The sequence below is a fragment of the Ranitomeya imitator genome, chromosome 1 (assembly GCF_032444005.1).
Source record: "Ranitomeya imitator isolate aRanImi1 chromosome 1, aRanImi1.pri, whole genome shotgun sequence".
NCBI lineage: Eukaryota > Metazoa > Chordata > Amphibia > Anura > Dendrobatidae > Ranitomeya > Ranitomeya imitator.
Window position 1 is genome coordinate 350403173 of NC_091282.1, and position 15762 is coordinate 350418934.

At 43.1% G+C, this 15762-nt stretch overlaps 2 protein-coding genes across 2 annotated transcripts in view; both read left to right on the forward strand.

Moving 5' to 3' along the window:
- Window positions 1–4250, forward strand: part of POLE (DNA polymerase epsilon, catalytic subunit) — a 143214-nt gene extending 138964 nt beyond the window's left edge. The window contains exons 46-49 of the mRNA XM_069760226.1: window positions 1778–1978; window positions 2067–2192; window positions 2275–2364; window positions 3911–4250. Of these exons, the coding sequence (XP_069616327.1) occupies window positions 1778–1978; window positions 2067–2192; window positions 2275–2364; window positions 3911–4024 (531 nt within the window). The 3' untranslated portion in view covers window positions 4025–4250. The remainder of the gene's footprint in view (window positions 1–1777; window positions 1979–2066; window positions 2193–2274; window positions 2365–3910) is intronic.
- A 10066-nt stretch (window positions 4251–14316) lies between these two features.
- Window positions 14317–15762, forward strand: part of LOC138664669 (telomerase protein component 1-like) — a 38104-nt gene continuing 36658 nt past the window's right edge. Inside the window, exon 1 of the mRNA XM_069751615.1 lies at window positions 14317–14415. Within this exon, the coding sequence (XP_069607716.1) occupies window positions 14353–14415 (63 nt within the window). The 5' untranslated portion in view covers window positions 14317–14352. The remainder of the gene's footprint in view (window positions 14416–15762) is intronic.

The window sequence follows — 15762 nt, forward strand, 5'->3', positions numbered from 1 at the left end:
CACATTCCAAAGATTTCTGTGAAGCACCTGGAGGGTTATTAAACTTCTTGAATGTGGTTTTGAGCACCTTTAGGGTGCAGTTTTTAGAATGGTGTCACTTTTTGGGTATTTTCTGTCACATAGGCCCCTCAGTCACTTCAAGTGTGAGGTGGTCCCTTAAAAAAAAAAAAAGGGTTTGCAAAATTTGTTGTAAAAATGAGAAATCGCTCATCAACTTTTAACCCTTATAACTTCCTAACGAAAAAAATGGTTTCCAAAGGTGTGCTGATGTAAAGTAGACATGTGGGAAATGTTGTTTATTAACTATTGTGCAATATGACTCTGATTTAAGGGCATAAAAAATAAGTTTGAAAATTGCAAAAAAAATTTTAGCCAAATTTCCGCTTTCACAAATAAACACAAGTCATATCGAAGCAATTTTAGCGCGATCATAAAGTACAATATGTCACGAGAAAACAATCTCTGAATCACCGGGATCCGTTGAAGCGTTCGAGAGTTAGGTGACAGTGGTCAGAATTGTAAAAATTGGCCCGGTCATGAAGGTGAAAACAGGTTAGGTCTCAAAGGGGTTGATATCCAATATTTCACAATAAATACAAACAGCCACTAAGAGTGCACACAGCTGGCACCCCATTAAGGTGCAGTTAGCGGGAAACTGCTTTATACTTTTGTAAAAAAAAAAAATACTCGATGCATAACCTGCTACCTCAAATGCTGCTATTACAAAGGCTCAAACTGCACAAAAGGTGCTAGAATGATAGATGCATGTAAGTAGCCTAAAGAAGCTGCCAATGACAACATGTTAGTGCATAGAGCCTGCTACCCGCAACTTGCGTTTCGATTTTAGCTTTATTATGCAAAGTTCTGTAGATTCTTTTTTTTTTTTTTAAACACCTTCCTGTAATGGGTTTACCAAATTGGACATCAACTTATCAAATTGGTTCATGACAAGATGTCAGCAGCAGATCACATCACATTTCACAGAAGGGAAAGTTGGTAAAAGTTGTAACCATACTGTTCAAAAGTTCAGATTCATTGACTTTGATTTTTTTTTTTTACCGGACATCCACTTGAGGCTTTGGGATAGGCTAATATGTAGCATATTGCTGGTGTAGCACATCACCAAAGATCATTCATGCGCTGTAGAATATGAAATCAACTTATGCTGGCAATGTCACCGCAGACTTCACTCTTTGCAATGCAAGGTGTGGATTGTCGCATCAGAACGATACGTATCTATATCCACTGCCAGGACATATAACCTTAGGGGGACAATACATTTACCAGACTCGAAGGTGGTTATTGAGTGGGAAAAGCACCCAAAGCGATAATGGGTTGGTGGGTGGCTTGAGTATGAGAAAACTAGGACCGTAAATTACCAAGGCCTTGTAGTCCAAGATGTTGTAGATTTCCCTAAACATCTTAGCATGGAATGCTTGACTTGGCATGGATTATTATTTATTTTACTATTACACCAACATATTCTGCAGCTTTACAGACATTATTGGGGCTCACAATCTAGATTCCCTATCAGTATGTCTTTGGAGTGTGAGAGGAAACTGGAATACCCGGGGAAACTCACACAAACACTGGGAGAGCATACAAACTCCTTGCAGATGGTGACCTTGGTGGGATTTGTACACAAGACCCCATTGCAGCAAAGCAACAGTGCTAATCATTGAGCCACCGTGCTGCCCACATAATAAGCGTGGTTGAATGAGAAAAGGACTTATATTGAGTTGTTTATCTGAATTATTTTGCTTTTTTGGTTCTTTAGGTTCTTTCTCTGGATTCAAACATAACCAACCAGGTTAACAAGTTAAAAAGAGATCTCTTGCGCCTTATTGATGTTGGGGAATTCTCAGAAGATGCACAGTTTCAGGATCCATGCCGCTCCTACATACTTCCTGAAATCATCTGCAGAAGCTGTAATTTCTGCCGAGACCTTGACTTGTGCAAGGATCCTTCTCTCAGTCAGGTTAGCCTGGTGTTGTCTGCAGTAGTCTTAGCTGCTTTTCGGCTGTATCGGTGGGTTTTAGGTTTCTCACCTTTGATCACCATTACAGGATGGGTCTGTGCTGCCACAGTGGATTTGTTCCAACTGTCAGGCGGAGTATGACACGGACAGCATAGAAATGTCACTAGTGGAAGCTCTGCAGAAGAAGATGATGGCTTTTATGCTGCAAGATTTGGTGAGTTTGTGTGATCTTTTAGTTTTGGCTTGTGTATTGGTTGTTCATGTATTTAGTGTGGTTTTTATGGTCTTGTTTCCAGATGTGTTTGAAGTGTAAAGGAGTAAAAGAAGCAAACATGCCAGTATACTGCAACTGTGCAGGAGACTTCAGTCTTACTATTTCAATGAAGGTACTTATTATTGTCTATTAAAAGTATTCATTGTTTTAAAGTTTGAAAGAAGACCATAATGTTTAAACTATAACCTGTTGCTCCAGAGGAAGGCAAAAATCCTCATCAGGCACATGCTGCTTGCCCCACATTAAAGGAATAAAATATTTTCCTACTCCACCTACGGCAATCAGACTAGTTCTCAGGATAATCCTCCCATCGCAGAATCTAGTATCTAAAACACTTTATAATATTTATCAATAAAGGCATCCAGGCCCTCAAAGTTGTATTTTTTTTTTTTTTATATTGAATCATGTTAGATGTTGTGTGTGAAAAAAACAAAACAAAACATGGTTTCACTGTTCGCACAATTATGAATTGCATGTGATGATTATGAATACTGTAGATCTTCTTTCCTCTAGATGTGGAGGATGCCTCTTTGTCATTATTACAGGCCATGGTGTAAAAAGATCATTAGAAAGATACCAGTACTGTCCCCTCTATGTTTGTATATTGTAATGAGATTGCCTAGCCTTTGTTTTTCCAGAATGAATATCCCCAAGTTTGATGACCTACCTTTGTTTTCTCATTCACCCATTCCCTTGAGCTGGAGTCACACATAACAATATCGTTAACGATATCGTTGCAACGTCACGCTTTTGGTGACGTAGCAACGATCCCGCTAACGATCTCATTGTGTGACAGCGACCAACGATCAGGCCCCTGCTGGGAGATCGTTGGTCGTTGGGGAATGATCAGGACCATTTTTTGGTCGCTGATCACCCGCTGTCATCGCTGGATCGGCGTGTGTGAAGCTGATCCAGCGATGTGTTCACTTGTAACCAGGGTAAATATCGGGTTACTAAGCGCAGGGCCGCGCTTAGTAACCCGATATTTACCCTGGTTACCATTGTAAAAAATAAAAAAATAAAAAACAGTACATACTCATATTCTGATGTCTGTCACGTCCCCCGGCGTCCACAGGGTTAAAACTGCTTTCGGCAGGAGCGCTGCTAATGCACGCGCTGCTGCCGAGATGCACGGACTGTGTCAGCGCCGGCCGTAAAGCAGAGCACAGCGGTGACGTCACCGCCGTTACTGCCGGCGCTGACAGTCGGTGCATCTCGGCAGCAGCGCGTGCATTAGCAGCGCTCTTGCCGAAAGCAGTTTTAACCCTGTGGACGCCGGCGGGGGACGTGACAGCGGCCCTGCACTTAGTAACCCGATGTTTACCCTGGTTACCCGGGTGCTGCAGGGGGACTTCGGCATCGTTGAAGACAGTTTCAACGATGCCGAAGTCGTTCCCCTGATCGTTGGTCGCTGGAGAGAGCGGTCTGTCTGACAGCTCAACAGCGACCACACAACGACTTACCAACTATCACGGCCAGGTCGTATCGCTGGTCGTGATCGTTGGTAAGTTGTTTAGTTTAAAGGTACCTTTAATAACCTTGGTCGTTCTTATCTGTATCCAAATTTTATTTGCCTTGACAGCAGCTGCCTGGTGCTGGTCAGTAAGGTTGAATTTAGAATCTCATAAACACACATTATCTATGTTTCTTACTTGCAGGTTCTCTTGGATCAGATAGATGCCTTCCGGAATATCGCTCAACATTACCAGATGTCTCATCTCTTGGAAACAATCAACTGGCTTGTCCAACAGAATTCTCACCTGAATGTGTGACTCAATACAAATGTTTGACTTTGTGTGGCCGATATGAGCTAGTCAGCATCTGACTTCACTTCTTGGTTGCTCTGTATAAAAATTGTAACTTCATAATAAATGTAAGAAAATAATGTTTCTTGTCACTAAACTAACGAGGCAGATATTTGGACTCTCTGAAATGTCCCAGCTGGTTTATCCTCCTAGTAAAATACATGGCCATGTACAGCTAATTTGTGTGATCTAGTGAGTGTTGTGAAAGGGACAAATGGTTGCAAGGTTTGTAAAGTTGTCAAATGGATAAGAAACTTTAGTACTGAATCAGAAAAGTTAAAAAAAAAAAACCAAGCCCTTGTTAAGTAATTGCCTATATTCATTAATTACAATTATTACTGCTTTATTTTTTTAACTAACTTTGTTTGACTTTTCGTTTCAAAATCCCAAGTTTACGCTAGTATACTCAAACAAGACGTCACCAGAGGGCACTGACCACAGCATCTGTCTGCATCCTGAAACTAAGCAGCATCATTGACGACCGTTTCAGTGGCCTGGGCTAGTTCCCCCTCTACTGAGCATGCATCTTTTGTTAATTACGATGTGTGCTCAGTAGGATCTTGTCACTGTACAATTTATTTTTTTTTTCACCCCTTCCCCAAAGCCCATTTTCTGTTTTGTCACTTGTTTTTTCCTCCACTTCTACCCAGAGCCATAACTCCTTTATTTTTCTGTCCACATAGACAGACATAAGAGGGATTGTTTTTTGTGGGGCTATTTGAACTTTTGAATGACACCATTCATTTTACCTCATAGTGTACTCAAAACGGGAAAAAAATTCCAAGTGCTGTGAAATTGAAAAATGCTCTGAAAAATGCTCTGAAAACGTGGACGTCTGTCCAAAGTAAAAGACTATCCTGGTACATGTCCTATCATATGTATGTATAAACTTGAGTATAAAAGAGGGGGGTAGGAGGCTCCTAGAGGAATTGGTGACAGACTAGGGATAAGGGCCAACACAACAGACAAGCAGCTGAGCCTCTGTCCCTGTTTCGGTGGAAAGCCGTCCTCAGGGAAAGAAGATGGCGCTGTGGAGGGGGCAGCAAGTGAGGGGGAAAAGGGGCACACTGAAAAAGCCCTCTCAGTGCATGGAGTTCCTGTGCGTCTGGGAAGTAAGACACTGGGTTGAGAGCAGTGGGTGGAGAGCAGCGGAAAGCCCATGTGACTGGCTGGATTGCCCGGACGTGTCCCGGCTGCATAGGTAGGCCCCTTAGTCGGGGACTAAGTTGAGAAGCTGGGCAGCTAGGATGCTGCGGTACTGAATGCTACAGCTGTAAAATGTATAAAAAATATCTAATTTTACAGCTCCCCCTTATTTTCCTCTTCATGAGCCTGCTACATTACCCGCTTCTAACTTGTGCCATATATACACGGTGCATGTCGTACAAGGGTTAATGCACAGTGACAGTGCTCTCCTTCTATGGCTCTGATGAGAAGCAACGAATCGGCATGAGTGCACTGTCCGTGCACATTGTAAGGAGGGAACACACCGAGTCGGAAAAGCAGAGACCAGCCCCACCCCCAAAACACATCACTACTGAGCATACAATGGAACAGACAACTGACAGCTTCCGGGTATCGCTGCTAGGGATTGCAAGTGGCCCTATGATATCCACAGCCACTCGCTGGAAAGGTTCATCGATCACAGGCAGTGGTATTAATGGAGCTTTCTGTATATTCCCAGACTTTCCAACTCTCTGACAAACTACGCACGATCGGCAGTAATTGGCAATATCTGTCCCCATCTTGGGCCAATAGAAGTTGTCAGGCGAGCTTTAGCCTTTTGTATTCCAAGGTGTCCAGCCAAAGGAATTTCATGGGCAATTCTCAATAATTGTTCCCTAAATGGATAAGGGACAAACAGCCGCCGTTCATAGTCCCAAGATTCTGTAGTATCCGTGGGGATAGTCTCTGTATACAGTCTGCCCTCGTCCCAGTATACTCTGTCAGAAGCAGCAGGGAGTCGGTCTGCAAGACATCTGAGCTCCCCCAGACTGACATCTGTCTGCAGGGCCTCCTGGAAGCTCTGACGGTCAGCCTACAGGCCCTGGCCTAGTGTGACTGCCAGGCCCTGGTCTGAAGCTGAGTTTTCAGTGTCTTATCAGGGACCTTGGTGGGTCTGCCATGTATGGAGGCTCCGGGACTACAGTATGGGCCTCCTGTACTGGCAGTTCTGTCTGAGACTCATCCTCTAAACTCTGGGCCTGAGTCTGAGCCGCAGCCTGACTCCAGGTCACAGCTGCCACATAATTACAGTCCTGTGCATGGGGACATTTTCCCTCCTCGCACGGGATTTCAGGTGGGTCTTTCTTCCACCTTCTCTGCATCATTTACTTGCAAGGGAGGAACATAGTGGGACACCATCCTCCCCAGGTCCGTGCCTAGCAACACATTGGTGGGAATAGCCTCTGATACTCCCACTTCTCTGTCCTTTCCCTGCTCCCCAGTCCAGGTACACACGGGCCATGGGCATGGCAGGGCTGACCCCTCCAATCCCGGTTATAGACAGTCTTTCCTGGTATGATATCGGCAGGGGTTATGGCTGGACGCACCAGGGTCACCTTTGCCCCAGTGTCTCGGAGACCAATGGTGACTTTATTGCCAACAGTGACAGATTGACAGTTCTCATTTGCCCTCGCATCAGAGCCGGCTACAAAGAGGACAGACGGGGGCACAGATGGCTTTGTGGTGGTATTTGGGCGTTTCTCTCTATCAGGGCAGACAGCGCTAACATGTCCCACTTTGTTGCAGGAGAAGCACCGGCGTGCATCGCCTAGAGAATGTCTATTCCCCAGGGCCCCATAGAAGGTGGGCTTGGACAGCACTGGTGATCAGCCGGCAGAGGGAGAAGGGTCCCCGTTTGGCTTACCTCCCCTCCAGCTGAATCCCGATGGCTTTGGCACCTCAGGCATCCTGTTAGCCACATAGCAGTCCGCAATCCTTGCAGCCTGATCTGCAGTTTGTGGCTCCCGATCACACACAAATTGTCATACATCCGTGGGGCACATGTGAAGAAATTGATCCTTGACCATAAAATCCGTTAAGTCCTCAAAACTGTTAACAGAAAGTCCCCTAATCCATTGGTGGAACGTGGTCCTCAAGGTGCTCACAACATCCGCATAGCTGTCAGTTGATCCACGTTGTAGGTTCCGGAACTTTGTACGATACACTTCTGGTGTTGGGTTGTATTTCCTGATCAGGGCCTCTTTTATGGCCTCATAGTTCGCATCTAGCTCTGGTGGGAGGCCAGCAAAAACTTCCAGGGCTTTGTCTCCCAACCCTGGGGTTAGATACTGTGCCCACTGCTCACGGGGTAGATAGATACTTTCCTGCGGGGATTTGAAAAAAACCTGCAGGCAGTACCAAGTCCGTATCCTTCTCCATCACAGGGAAGTTTTCAAGACGTGGCCGCCTTGGATTTATGTCCTGGGAGGGGGTTATCTGAGGACTGATACCCCGTTCTATTTGAGCCATCTGAAGCTGGAAAGCTCTCTCCTCCCGGCATTCTGCAGCAGCAGCCTGTCGGTACTGTAGAATCAGCTGCATGCGCAGATTGGAATCACTTGTTCCCAGCCATTGTAAGTCCATTTGCAAAGTACAGTCCATAGGCTCCTCAGTACTGGCATTGCTGACATTTCCATCAGGCATCTCCGGTGCAAGAGCTGGCATTGCTGGGTCTCTCTGAGGTGGGCTCTCTCCTTGCCCAGATGTTCCAGCACTTTGCTCTGTCCTGCTCGACCAGGGCGTGTATCAGCAGCTCCCTGGATCTGTCTGCTGTCTCTATTCCTCTCTGCTCACAGAGGTCGGTCAGAACTTCTTTGCTCTGCTTCTTGTACTGGGCTGCCATATCGATGAACAGCCTTTTCCAAATAAAAGATAGAAAAGAAAAACGGGGAGGGGGAACTGTTTGCAAGTATGTCTAAGTAAGCACTGAGTTGAACTTTGAAGAACTGGTGCACTCCTCGCAAGGATACCAATTCTTTAGTACAGGGAATAATTGCTTAAACCCTGCACTAATGCTCTAATAGAAATATTTCTATCCCACCGCTGCCACCAATTGTCACGGATCCCCTCTCCGTGGTGTCACTTATTCGTCACATGCCTGCTCTCACACGTGACTTGGGGTTGTGCCTGCAAGGGTTAATCTATCTCCCTACTCTCAGTCCCAGCATTCAACCTCTGTCCTATGCTGTAATGGGAGCATAAATCACACACCGACCCAGGCCACACACCCGCTCATATGCGCTGCCACCACTCATCGAATACACGGGCGATGAGTCCCGGACTAATAATAATACTAATAAAAATATGTCTATCACTCATAAGGCTCACACACCTTTAGGCTATGGATTCTTTTAGAACATTCAAGGTTCAACTTGTTATAGTTTTATACTTTAATAACAAAAGGTTCAATGCTTACAATAAGAAAAAGGTATAAAAATATGATAATAAAAAGACATACAACTTATGCAAAACAGTGTCAAAATAAACAGGAGAAAACTTACAGAAATTATCTAACTGGTAGTTGCTTTCTGCTCCCTGAGGGAAGGAAGAATGTAGATTGGATCACATCAGCTTCTCAGGCTGCCCCTATCATGTGAACACAATTCTCTGTGTGCAGCCTAAATTTATAACTTTGGTCTGAGGTCAGATTTCTAGACAGGCCTCTCAGGCCAATATCATAACTGCTGCCTGTTTGATTGGGCCACGGCCATGCCCCCAATGAATATATTATTTTCTCTTGTGGAAAGGTTCTCAGGGATAGATTCCCTCAGGCCACAATTGGCGTCTCCCCTCCAAGACCTCAGAGGTGTCAAGTGTTCCTTTCTTCTTGGCGTTAGCCAGACCTCCTGGTGGGATATGGAGACAGAATTTCTACTAGTACCAAGGAAGTACCTATTAACACCTAGGTGCGACTTGCCTTCAGGACAGATGTTACATTATCACTAGTCACACATATAACCCTAGACATATGTCCCTACACACACATAGAATATATATATATATATATATATATATATATATATATTCTATTACACACACACATACACGCGCGCACACACACATTTCACAATACCCCTACATCAAACTTCTGGTTATTTCTAACCCAAGTTTTCAATTGCTTCAAATCTGTGTGGTACATTATCCACGTCTCAGTTAATGACTATGCAGATTATACAGTTGTACTCAAAAGTTTACATACCTCAGCAGAATGTTTGCTTCCTTGGCCTTTTTTCAGAGAATATGAATACCATCAAAACTTTTTCTCACTCATAGTGGTTGGGTGAAGCCATTTATTGTCAAACTACTGTGTTTTCTCTTTTTAAATCATAATGACAACCCAAAACATCGAAATGACCCTGATCAAAAATTTAAAGAGAACCTGTCACCTGAATTTGGCGGGACCGGTTTTCGGTCATATGGGTGGAGTTTTTGGGTGTTTGATTCACCCTTTCCTTACCTGCTGGCTGCATGCTGGCCGCAATATTGGATTGAAGTTCATTCTCTGTCCTCCGTAGTACACACCTGCGCAAGGCAATCTTGCCTTGCGCACGCGCAGTATGCTTTGCCCAACTGCGGGCAAAGCCGAAAAGCATTAGTGCACATGCATCGGCGCACTATGTCCCGGAACTATTTCGCTGTATTCCGGGACATAGTGTACTGGCGCATGTGCACTAATGCCCATATGACCGAAAACCGGTCCCGCCAAATTCAGGTGCCAGGTTCCTTTTAAATATCCTGGTGATTTTGGCCTGCACAGAAGTTGACACAAATGGGTTTGAATGGCTACTAAAGGTAACATCCTCACCTGTGACCGGTTTGCTTGTAATCAAGGGAAATTAGGCTGTGTGCATAAAAGCTTAGTGAGTTTCTGGGAACCAAACAGACTATTGCATCTTTTATCCAGCCACTGACGTTTCTGGATTGTGAGTCATGGGGAAAGCAAAAGAGTTGTCAATGGATCTACTGGAAAAGGTAGTTGAACTGTATAAAACAGGAAAGGGATACAAAAAGATATCCAAGGAATTGATAATGCCAGTCAGCAGCGTTCAAACTGGGATTAACAAATGGAAAATCCGGTGCTCTGTAATAACAAAACCACTGTCAGGCAGACCAGCAAAAATGTCATCCACAACTGCAAGGAAAATTGTTTGGGATGCAAAGAAAAACCCACAAGTAACATGAGCTGAAATAAGACTCTGAAAACTAGCGGTGTAATTGTTTCAAGATGCACAATAAGGAGGCACTTGAAGAAAAATGGGCTGCATGGTCGAGTCGCCAGAAGAAAGCCATTACTGCACAAATGCCACAAAGTATCTCGCCTACAATACGCAAAACAGCACAGAGACAAGCCTCAAAACTTCTGGAACAAGGTATTTTGGAGTGATGAGACCAAAATTTAACTTTTTGGCCACAACCATAAATGATACATTCGACAAGGCCTATGATGAAAGGAACACCATTTCAACTAAAGCACGGCGGTGGATCGCTGATGTTTTGGGGATCAGCAAATACTGGAGGCAAATTTGCAGTCATCAGCCTGAAAGCTGCGCATGGGACGTACTTGGACGTTCCAACATGACAACGATCCAAAACAGAAGGCAGACCTGTCATTGGCTACAGCAGAACAAAGTGAAGGTTCTGGAGTGGCCATCTCAGTTTCCTGACCTCAATATCATTGAGCCACTCTGGGGAGATCTCGAGCGCATAGTTCATGCTAGACAGCCCAGGAATTTACAGGAACTGGAGGCTTTCTGCCAAGAATGGGCAGCTTTACCATCTGAAAGAATAAAGAACCTCATCCACAACTACCACAAGAGACTTCAAGCTGTCATTGATTAAAATTAGAGGGGGCAATACACGGTATTAAAAAATGGGTATGTAAACTTTTGATCAGGGTCATTTGGATGTTTTGGGTTGTCATTATAATTTAAACAGAGAAAACAGAGTAGTTTGACAATAAATGGCTTCACCCAACCACTAACCATGAGTGGAGAAAAAGTTTTGGTATTATTATTCACTAGATGGCAGCCCGATTCTAAAGAATCGGGAGTCTAGAATCCATATATACTTTATTTATTCAAATGTAAGAATAATACAATTAATAAATAATAGTAAGAAAGAACAAAAAATGGCTGCACTCACCAGCTCTTGACAATTCTTGTTATTTAAGGTACAGTTACACAGGATCCATGAACATGCTTATGAGGGGAGGGATGAAAGACATCAGACGACAACTTTGCGTGTTGTGGCAAATGCCACAACAACGGTTCTTTGCTTAAGAACAATAATGTAAATAATAAATAATATGTATCAATAACTATGTATATTGGTATGTTCTATGACATTTTAAAATATTTCATTATTATGTGGAAAGGCTCTTAGTACCCATACTGGCGCATACTTGTGTGCCCATCAGGTATTTTCACAGTAATTTTACATCTGATGGGTTGGTATGAAACATTTTTAATCATCTCTTGGGCTTAGCTAAGCCTTCATTTTAAATAATTCTAATAGGTACAACAGAAATAAAAGCCTTTTTGTGTACCCAAATTTTTTGTGTTTATTTTTACAGAAGTGTAAAATTTAAGAAATCAACGTTCATAGTACACCGATGGGCTAATATAAGCATGCCCAGGTGTGAAGCATGTCTTATAAGCAGACTTAACAGTGTGCAGGCGACGGCGTTTATCATTTGGAGTGTAAGTAGGACAGTGTTTGTGCTTACGTGCAGATTTACCAACGGTTAAAGGAGCTTCAAGCTGCACACATTCTATGAATGGAGACAAAGAAGCTGTATTGTGGGCAGAATCTATGACTGAGGACGTGGAAATATTATGTTTGCAACGTTGAGAGCGTGCAGCAGCAGCAGCTTTATTACTTAATCGATTAGTTTTGTCCTCAAAAGACTCATTAGTAATGCGTTTATTGCAAGCAGCATTAACAGTGTCCAGGCGCTTATGTCTGTCCTCTATAGTCTCGTTAGCACGCTGTTTGTGCTTACGTGCGGCATCGGCGGCTTTTCGCTCAGCGTCATTGGTATACTTATTATCAGACCTGATGTTACGTGCGCCATCAGCAGCTTTGGACTCTGTGTCATTAGTATACTTAACAGTATCCAGGCGCTTACATCTATCCTCTGTACTCTTGTTAACACGCTGTTTGCGCTTACGTGCGGCATCGACGGCTTTTCGCTCTGCATCATTACCATACTTTATATCAGACCTGATCTTACGTGCGCCATCATAAGCTTTGGACTCTGTGTCATTAGTATACTTAACAGTGTCCATGCGCTTGCATCTATCCTCTGTACTCTTGTTAGCACGCTGTTTGCGCTTACGTGCGGCATCGGCGTCTTTTTGCTCTGCATTATTAGTATACTTTCTATCAGACCTAATCTTACGTGCGCCATCAGCAGCTTTGGGCTCTGTGTCATTAGTATCCTTACTATTAGAGCTCATGTTGGCTAAGCTAAACAGCTTTAAGCGTGGTGGTGGCAAACAACAGGTTAATAAGAGGCAGTGTCAGGTAGTAGGAAAATAGCCAGTTAATAATAGGCAATAGTTCTTTGCAGGAATGCAGATATTAATAAATAGGCAGTTTATATTGCAGAGAAATTGCTGGGCAATAATGGGCAATGTCCTTATGTGGCAAATAATAGAGCAATATACCCAATGTGGCAAAGAAGAGGTTAATAAACGGCAGTCTCTCAGTATAACAGTCAGTGAATAATAGGCAGTATATGGAGAAAACACCAAACAAAAGTTCAAAATTGGTGTGAAAATGTCACTGAACCACTTCACAACTAAATATATATAGTTTTGGTAAATGGTATTATCATTTTTTTGACGAAATTCGGCAGGAGCTTGAAGAGCAACGTCACTGGGCCCGCCTCCACGCAGTAGAAACTTGCTGTGAGGTAAAAATTCAAAAATCACACCAAAATGGCGGGCGGAGTGTGTCACAGTACGGCACGTTTCTGATTGGTCGCTCGCAGCAGGCGGCAACCAATCAGACACTGGACACTGTTGACGTCACTTATCTCCGGACATTAGCTCCGGATATTAGCTCCGGACATTATCTCCGCACATTAGCTCCGGACATTAGCTCCGGACAAAGCCACGGAAGTTGGCACAAATTGCAGGAAGTAGTATTCTAGGCAATTAATCTCCGGACATTAGCTCCGGACATTAGCTCCAGACAAAGCCACGGAAGTTGGCACAAATTGCAGGAAGTAGTATTCTAGGCAATTATATATTAGATATTGTCTGAAGAAAGGCCAAGAAAGCAAAAATTCTGCCAGGGTATGTAAATGTTTCAGCACAACTGTATTTGAATATTCTCTTCAGATGGGCAGTGGGCTGGAACTCTAGTGTCACCCAAAGCCAATATTGACTTTTTAGCGAGTCTTGCCATAGACATAGAATAAAAAAAAAAAAAGACTCTCCATTTACAGACGTGTTTCAGTGCGTTGCACCTCATCAGAGTAAAGGAGGTCTGATTTAGCTAGGTGAGAGATCTCTGATGGGGAATGTATCCACTTGTGGAGAATGAGAAATTGGCATAAGCCATATATACAGTTTATACATAATTTATGACTATTTTATTGTTTATATTGTAATGCCTCTTTCCCTGAATATCTGTCACTTTTTCTCTCTTGCACTGCTCGTTCCTTATGAAATCTATCAATAGAGTAACCACCAGTTCCAAAAATCAAGATCTGCAGAGCCCTGTTTTGGATGAAGCAGGGGTGCACGAGCTTGACCTTGGCTACATTCATCGACTATGAGACTGCTGGAGAAAGCAGAGTACAACACTTACTACAGTCCCATAGACAATTAATGGAGTGAAGATATATATAATATACACACTTATACTCCAGGACCAGGGGTCTACAATGATTCTGGAGACCAATAAGTTCCAGTCCCAGCAATTGTTAAGTTCTCCTCTATCGTATAGATGTAGAAAACTCTTCCTTTATTCAATACCCCTTTATTCAATTTGGTAGAGATGTCTTCCAGTAATGGCATGGATGATATCCTTAATAAACTGCATTCAACTGCACAGTAAAGATAATTGTTATAAGCATAGTGTTTCTTTAAGTTCATTTATTTGCCTAGTGACATTGAGAACCTGTAATTTACGATGGGTTACCTGGCTACACACAATGTACACTATGCTCGAAGCATGGTGTCCTGTTACCCAGCAGTTTGTGTAGACATGCTACTGACATGAATTGACTCCTGGTGGGGAGTATACTGGTTCACAACCTGACCGGCAGCTGCAGTTTTCCCATGGGGGTTCTAGGAAGCACAATGAGGAGGCAGAAGAAAGACGATGCACATGGAAGTGTCAAGGTAAAATGTGTCATGTTAGGTGGGTTCCCTATGAACAGTCTGTGCTGGACTCACTGGCATTAAATAGCGTAAAAGTGAAATGTCTGAATCTCATAAATATGATTTCCACTTGCAATGAACTGATGTCAATAAAGTAAATTTTCATATTTTTAACATTTAGAAGTTTAGAGAGACATGGTCAGTACCTTTAAAACAAAGCCTAGAAGGTGGTCTGCTGTTCTATGTGTTGAGCAAATGACCACAGATTCTGTATCAATTTTTTTTTATTTTTAAATTATGCAGTAGTCAGTGGCATAATAACCACCAGTACGACTTGAAACTTACCTGAGAGATGAGAATAGCACCCCCGACAGATGAAAATGCAGCAGCTGTATACAATACTGGATATCCTGCTACATCAGCCATGATCAGTGTTGGCACCGGCCATGGCCATTTGACCCCTTAGTCATTAGTGACTGCAGCATACAGAAGGTTAAGAGGGAGTGTGGGGCTCCCTCTTTAACTCCATTGGCATCCTGAGAACATGAAAGTGTGGTCCTGATGGTTGCCATGGCAATTCAAGGCCAATAACGGCCTTAGTGAGTTAAGAAATTAGCAACATTTAGGTGGTAAAAATTAACATAATTCCTGAAAAGCACTTAAAGGGATAATAAACTGTTTGACAGCCATTTTATAAGATTAAAATAGATAAATCTCCGGGTCCGGATGGCATACACCCACGAGTACTAAGAGAACTAAGTAATGTAATAGATAAACCACTATTTCTTATTTTTAGGGACTCTATAGAGACAGGGTCTGTTCCGCAGGATTGGCGCATAGCAAATGTGGTGCCAATATTCAAAAAGGGCTCTAAAAGTGAACCTGGAAATTATAGGCCAGTAAGTCTAACCTCTATTGTTGGTAAAATATTTGAAGGGTTTCTGAGGGATGTTATTCTGGATTATCTCAATGAGAATAACTGTTTAACTCCATATCAGCATGGGTTTATGAGAAATCGCTCCTGTCAAACCAATCTAATCAGTTTTTATGAAGAGGTAAGCTATAGACTGGACCACGGTGAGTCATTGGACGTGGTATATCTCGATTTTTCCAAAGCGTTTGATACCGTGCCGCACAAGAGGTTGGTACACAAAATGAGAATGCTTGGTCTGGGGGAAAATGTGTGTAAATGGGTTAGTAACTGGCTTAGTGATAGAAAGCAGAGGGTGGTTATAAATGGTATAGTCTCTAACTGGGTCGCTGTGACCAGTGGGGTACCGCAGGGGTCAGTATTGGGACCTGTTCTCTTCAACATATTCATTAATGATCTGGTAGAAGGTTTACACAGTAAAATATCGATATTTGCAG